The 7,496-nt window shown below is 53.8% G+C and overlaps 1 protein-coding gene across 1 annotated transcript in view; it reads left to right on the top strand.

Annotated features, from left to right (window-relative positions):
* Positions 1-228: 228 nt before the first annotated feature.
* The window catches only part of LOC147236981 (BMP/retinoic acid-inducible neural-specific protein 3-like), a 20,364-nt gene continuing 13,096 nt past the window's right edge, over positions 229-7,496 (top strand). The window contains exon 1 of the mRNA XM_086166898.1: positions 229-446. Within this exon, the coding sequence (XP_086023024.1) occupies positions 229-446 (218 nt within the window). The remainder of the gene's footprint in view (positions 447-7,496) is intronic.

Here is a 7,496-nt window from a genome sequence, read left to right as displayed (position 1 = left end):
AGGCCTCCGTCGGCGCGGCGTTGCCGTGCCGACGGAGGCCGACCCGCGGCCGCCGTCTCCCGGCCGGTGCTGACGCCCGTCTCCCCGTCTCCCCGCAGGTGCTCGGGGGTGTTTGAGGAGATGTGGGGCCCCCAGCCGTCCCCCTCGAGGAGCCCGAGCAGCTCCGGCCGCTGAACGCCGCCCGCTCCAGCCCCCCCCCCCCCCCCCCCCCCCCCCCCCCCCTCTCCGATGGCTCTATGGACCCTCCTCAGCCTCGGCCTGCACTGCTGGGTGGGTTTACGCGCCGCCGCCGTCGGCGCGGCGACGGACGGTCTGCCCAATGACAAGCCGGGGGGGCCCCTGGACTGGCTGCTGTCCGACAAGGGGCCCTTCCACCACTCCCAGGAGTACGTGGACTTCGTGGAGAAGAACCGCCAGGGCTTCTCCACCCGCTACAAGATTTACAGGTGGGTCCTGTCCAGTTACATCATCCTGTGTGTGTGTGTGTTCGAGCGATCGTGAAGAAGATCAATTGTGCTCTCATTTATCGGTGAGCGATGTCGGCACCGACAGCCAATTAACTCTGATTGAAGCGGAGACAGGAAACAGGAAACGGGGACTTCCTGCGATCCTTCTTGACCCGTCAGAGGAGCGAACGGCGGCGCACAGCTTCGCTTTCTGAGGACCGGACCGGGCAGAACGGGGGGCTCAGAGGTCAGGGTGGGACCACCAGGGCACCAGCGCCAGGAAACACACATGCTGATTTTAGCATGTGCAGAAAAAAATTTAAAATGTAAGGCGGCGGGTCTGCGCCGCACTGCAATCGATAAAAACTACAACAATGGTCGATAGAACTACAACACAGTTCCATCCACTCCCCCCTCCGCGGGCCGGGGGCGGGTCATTACACAGAAGCATTAGCTTAGCCGCTACGGACCGGATCCATCAACATAAATAACATCAAACAAAAATAAACAAACATCAAAGAGCATCAAAGGAACTCCCTCTGATCATAATTCATAGTAAATCAAAGGATTCTCAGCAAAACACACCGATCAATACTAGATTCAGTGACTGCTGCGACCGTGTGTGTGTGTGTGTGTGTGTGTCTTCCTGCACTGACAGAAAATCGCTCCATGCGGTGCGGCACCGCACACACACACACACACACACACACACACACACACACACTAGTCGCGCAGTTAACGGCAAAAGCCGGGGTCATGAGTGTCATCCGTTGCCATGGTGACAGCTGGAAGAGAAGAACAGGGCGAATCAAACCTGTCAATTAGTGGAACCGGGAAATGTGTCTTTGTGGTGTCCAATCAGAGCGGGCGCCTCCATCTCCCGTGCTCCGATTGGCCGAGCTGGGCCTGGCTCCTTCTTTCTGTTCCTGTCTCTGCTTCCCGCGCTCTGATTGGTTGCTCTGATAGTTTCCTCTACTCTGATTGGTCCTGTTGTCCTACGCGGCTTCACTGTGACTGGCCGCTCTCCGGCTCCTTCCCTCTGATTGGCCGTTGCGTCTGGTGTTCCAGCCTGGTTGTGGCGTGAATCTTCTCCGTCCTGAGATGCTTCCAGCTGCAGGAGAGCCATGTCGCCCTCTGGTTCTTTGCTGTGACCACAGTTGGTTGTTCTCAGCAGAACCCTGGCTCTTCTCAGGATGGACCTCCCAGATGTTCCTCCCGTGGAGACCTTCTCCCAGCTCGGAGGTTCTCTCTCCCCTCCGGCTTCTCTCCAGGCCTCACCATTTCTCCATTACTCCTCCTGCTCGTTCCTCATGAAGTCCACCGTCGGGTTCTCCCTCGGTGGTCCGACCTTCTGAACTCCTTGTGTGGTGGTCCTGGACCAGCCCTTGGAGGTCCTGCACCTCCAACTCTGATTCCATCCACACGTTCCCGTTGTGTTTGACACTCGCAGGAGCAGACCTTCAACGGGAGGCAGGAGGCATGAGGGGTGTGTGTGTGTGTGTGTGTGTGTGTGTGTGTGTGTGTGTGTGTGTGTTTGTGTGTGTGTGTGTGTGTGTGTGTTTTTGCAATATGTAAGTCTGTTAATAGATAAATGTATGTGTGTTTATATGTTTACTGTGTATGTGTGCGTGTGTGTGTATGTCTGTACATACACATGTCTACGTATATGTGTGCATGTTTGTGTGTGTATGTATTAATTTTGTGTGTGTGTGTGTGTGTGTGTGTTTGTGTGTGCATGCAATGTTTCTGTATATAGATATATGTATATATATGTGTGTGTCCCTATTAGTCTTTTGCAGAGTAATCCAGTGTAACAGAGAATCGCAAAACACACACACGCACACACAGACACAGACACACACACACACACACACACACACACACACACACTTGGGTTCCTCTGTACGTGTAATGACTTATTTATTATACATGACTTTTATGAGTAACGGCCAAAACACTGCTCCTGAGTGTGATGCCAGCACTTTTCTGCCAGAATGGGGGAAACACACACACACACACACACACACACACACACACACACACACACACACACACACATAAAGTGTTAGGACAAAGGCCCTGTTTGTTGCGGAGCCATTTGTATTCGGGTGCAGCTCAAAGCATTATAGTGGAAATTACACCTCCGTCTGCAGGATGGGCAGAATTTAAATCAGAGAGGAGGAGGAGGAGGAAGAAGGAGGTGGAGATGAAGGAAGAGGAGGAGGAGGTGGTGGAGGAAGCAGGTGGAAAATGGGGAGCTGGAGATGAAGGAAGAGGAGGTGTTGGAAGAGGAGAAGGAAGAGGAAGAGGGGATGGATGACGAAGGAGGAAAAGTGGGAAACGGAGCTGAGGGGAGAACATGAGGAGCGTGAAGAGGGGGAGAACTTCCACCGTGGATGATGGACGACCACCCGCTTCCGTTCCTCGGGTTCCTCGGGTTCCTCGGTTCTCCCCGGGCCTCGGAGGGTTCTCGCAGACTCGGATCTCGTTCTTCATCCTGTCCGTCGGGGACCGGTGGGCTGTCTCTGGACGCCGTGATTGACAGGTGGTTAAGCCCCGCCTCCTTCCCTCGGCTGGCCGGCGGCGCGGCGGCGTGATTTATAGTCTCATCATGGTGCCAAGTGATTAGTGAGCTCTTAGTGCTTATTACTCTACATTATCACCCCCCGCCCACCCCCACCCCCGCACGCCCCGGGGAGGCGGCTGACGCCTGCAAGGTTGCGTTCAAGGCCCGCTAGATTTCCACAATGCGACACTGATTAATAGTGATGATATTAAAGTGAGCCCCCCCCCCCCCCCCCAGCACCTCCACCCTCTGGAGAACTTAGTGGTCCGTGAATCACCTGGAGAAAACTTCCTGCTGGATCACCTCTGCAAAAAACCTACCAACAACAACAAAAACAACAACAACAACCAGTTGGTTCTGTGTGTTCGGTCCATCGGTCTTATTCTACAGGAAGGACCAACCATCGTCTCCACCTTCCTCCTGGTCAGGACGCCGTGAGGTCCTGAAGGTCCGAGTGTTCCTCAGACCTTCAGGACGCCGTGAGGTCCCGAAGGTCCGAGCGTTCCTCAGACCTCGGGCCCGAAGGAACACGAGCTTGAACGAGGCTCGCTTCAAATATGGAATGTGGTATCAACGTTGACATGATGATAACGGCGAGCGAGGAAAGGCTGGAAAAGGATTCAAAAACCTAGATAATCCCAAATGGCGGCTTAAAAATGTGAGTTTGGCTGCGTCACATGCAGCTGGAGCAACATATGTGTGTCGCGTGCCGCCGCTGCCGGCCGATGGAAAGAAATGACAAAAATCAAATCGAAAAACCAACAAGCGCGCAAATAAATAAACGAATAGATGACAACGAATCGAAGTTGACGGCGAACCTCTCCGTTGCCATGGTTGCGCCGCACACAGTCCCACATCCCTCCAGACTAAATGAAAAAGATAAATATAACGTTACACGCCGCCGCCTTTTCTCTCTTTTTTCGGAAGTGGGGAAAAGAAGCCCGGAGTCGTGGGTGTGAGAGACGCCTCGCCCTCCAGGTGAGGAAGAGGAGGAGGAGGAGGAGGTGGTGGAAGAGATGGAAGAGGAGGAGGAAGAAGAGGAGGAAGTGGAGGAGGAGAAGGTGGAGGTGGTGGAGATGGAAGAGGAGGAAGAGGAGTTGGAGGAGGAGGTGGAGGTGGAAGAGGTGGTGGAGGAGAAGAAAAAGGAGGTGGTGGAGAAGGTGGTGGAGGAGGAGGTGGAGAAGGAGGAAGAGGAGGAGCAGGAGGAGGAGGAGGTGGAAGAGGAAGAGTTGGATGGAGGAGAAGAAAGAGGAGGAGGTGGAGGAGAAGGTGGAGGTGGAGGAGGAGGAGGAGGAGGAGAAGGTGGAAGAGGAAGAGTTGGAGGAGGAGAAGAAAGAGGAGGAGGTGGAGGAGAAGGTGGAGGTGGAGGAGGAGGAGGAGGAGGAGGAGGAGGAGGAGGCGGCCCGTCGACCAGCTGATTGGAAGTGACAATATTATTTCCCGCTAACGTGTGGCGCTAAATGGCTGTAAACGGCGGGTGACAGTGGAAGATGAACGAGCAGGATGTGTCCTGGTCCTGGGCGGCGGCGGCGGCGGCGGCGGCGGCCTAATGAATCCCCCCCCCCGCCGATTGGATTGGAACGGGGGATTTGTTTGTTTCCCTTCGTCTCGGATGCTGATTGTGGCGTTCGGTCCGTCCGGAGGGAACGCAGCCGGCGAGCTCCGAGCTGCTTCCGTCTCTCTGCACCGCACGCTTCAAGAGCCGCCGCGCTCATTACATCTGGCTAATTGCTAACACATTAGCAATTAGCCAGGGGGTCGGAGGTCATGCGGGCCCTTCGGAGGAGGAGGCGGCTCGTCACCCCGTCGCCTAAACAACAAACCTCGGCCTTCAGTCGCTTCACTCAGTGACGCCGTCCTTCACCTGAGACGCTTCCTGAGATCCTGAGATCAGCTCGCCGCTTCTTCCATCCCCGTCTCAGGAATGAGAGGGTGAAGGGACGAGTGTGTCCACGTGACCTGGGAGCTGGTGAACATGTAGATCTATAGTTGTACAGTTGTGTAGTTGTACAGTTGTACAGTTGTGTAGTTGTACAGTTGTATAGTTGTATAGTTGTGTAGTTGTGTAGTTGTATAGTTGTGTAGTTGTGGCCCTGTAATGGATCCAGGCTGAACCCAGCCAATCACAGCTGGGATAGGCTCCGCCCCCTGCAGCTCTCAGTGTAGGATGAGTGGTCCAGGGGATCAATGAATGAATGAATGAATGAATGAATGAATGAATGAATGAATGAATGAAACTCTTACTTGAGGCTTCTGTTCACCGTCACCTTGACAAAGGGGTCGTCTGAGTACGGAGGACCTTTTTACTTTCATTTTCACTTTCACATCAGTTCCTGCTGATGCCCCCCCCTCCCCCCCGTACATCCATCTATCCATCCATCCATCCATCCATCCGTCCGTCTGTCTGTCTGTCTGTGGAGAGAAAGAATAGAAAAAAAAGAAAGTCAGACTCTTCTAATCCTGATAAAACGAGCCGACGTAAACAACCCGAGAGTCGGGCCGATCGCTTCCATCTGCCTCTGCAGGAGCAGGAAGATGGAGGAGGTGGAGGTGGAGGGATGAGGTGGAGGTGGTGGAGGTGTGTGTGTGGGGGGGTGGAGGTGTGTGTGTGGGGGGGGTGGACAATTACAGTGACGTAGCAGGTTGTCGGAGCTCCTTAAAACCCTTCTTTGTGCGCGGAGGCCCTTTCCATCTGCTCCTGCAGCAGGAGGTGGAGGCGGCGAGCCGGCCTATCAGAGCCTCCAGATAAGACGGGGCTGGGGGGGGGGGGGGGGCTTATCATCGCCCGCCGATAACCGGAGAAAACCAACGGCTGCAGGGGATTTGGGAACGCTGCTTCTATACTATCCAGCCGCCCCCCCAACACACACACACACACACACACACACACACACACACACACACACACACGCCGGAGGACGTGCCTCGGATCTGAATGTTGAAGCAAAAGAGGAAGTTGTCCGAAGAGGTCAGCGGGGGGGGAGGGGGGGGGGGGCACAACTCCATTTAAAGGCATGACGTCACATTTCACCATTCATTATTTCATCATTATTATTATTATCACTATTATTATTATTATTATTATCATTAATGTCATTATTGAAATGACTTTCAGCATCAGTCCCCCCGTTACAACCCTGACCTCCTTTTGGAAGGCGAGGCTCTGTGTGTGTGTGTGTGTGTGTGTGTGTGTGTGTGTGTGTGTGTGTGTGTGTGTGTGTGTGTGTGTGTGTGTGTTTTAGTAGCTACTTCCTATAGCTGTTGTGAAGCTAAATGCTGACACACACACACGTTATCACTGACTCATCAATAATATTGAGGCGTCATCATCGCATTGAACGAATGAAAATAACATGCTGCTGTTGCTGCTGTGGTGAGGCGTCTGCAGCCGTCCACCTCCTGAAGCTCCTGCAGCTCCTGAAGCTCCTGCAGCTGCCTCAGTATTTTTACACGTCCATCAAACGGCGTCCTCCTGCTCACTCTCCTTCCAGGGTTGGCCTCCCTCACGCTGCTGTTTGGGAGGAAGAGGAGTGAGGAGGAGTGAGGAGGAGTGAGCGACCTCCTCCTCCTCCTCTTCTTGCTGCACAGAAAGAAATATATCCAGTGTAAAGACATCTTTAGATCAAACATTGTTTCTCTGGCACAAGTTAAAGTAGTTTTTGGATACAGTGGTGTGTGTGTGTGTGTGTGTGTGTGTGTGTGTGTGTGTGCGTGTGCGTGTGTGTGTGTGTGAGGCTCAAACCGTGACACTGGGTGTGTGTGAGAAGGTGTGAGCCGTCATGGAGGCCACAGCGTTAAGGAACCTGATCATCTACAGTTCAGTGAAGGACCTTCACCTCCTGATCTGCTGGATGAGATCAGTCACAGGAATGATGATGATCATCGGACAGATATTTTAGCGTGAAAGAAAAGAACAAACAATAGAAGCATAAAGGTCACACGCCGACGGCTCAGCTTGTGTTATTTAATAACAGCTGTTGTAACTATCTGTGTTCTTGTACGTAAAGTCATCTTCTCATCTTCTCATCTTCTCATCCTCTGGTGGAGGAGTGATCGATAGATGATGGATGGACGGATCAATGGGTTGAAGGAAGGGTGGATGAGGGATGGATGGATGGAAGGTCAATGATCAGTGGAGGACGGCTGATGGATCACAGATGATGGGTGGATGATCCCCGGAGGAGGTAGTGAAGCACATCTCTGATTGGAGGCCGTGTTTGACGGCGAGGACTCCGGGCCTCGTCTGCACGCCGCGGCTTCACACACACACTCCGACACACACTCCGACACACACTCCCACACACACTCCCACACACAGGAGGTGGGCGTAGAATGCTGGTGAAGGGCGTCGGTGTGGGACGGCGTTGGAGAGCCGCGTCTCTCGTCGACCGGCTGGAGCTTCTGGTTCTGGAAGCCAGATCCAGCATCTGGTGTTTCCTCCAAGTTCAGCTTTGGTTCTGCAGGCCGTTCTGACCGCTTGAAAA

This window comes from Fistularia commersonii, chromosome 1, assembly GCF_037954325.1.
Source record: "Fistularia commersonii isolate RoL2024-O1a breed Wild chromosome 1, RoL_Fcom_v1.0, whole genome shotgun sequence".
Taxonomy (NCBI): domain Eukaryota; kingdom Metazoa; phylum Chordata; class Actinopteri; order Syngnathiformes; family Fistulariidae; genus Fistularia; species Fistularia commersonii.
Note: the sequence above shows the minus strand (reverse complement) of the source record. Positions and strands in the feature narration are given on the sequence as shown.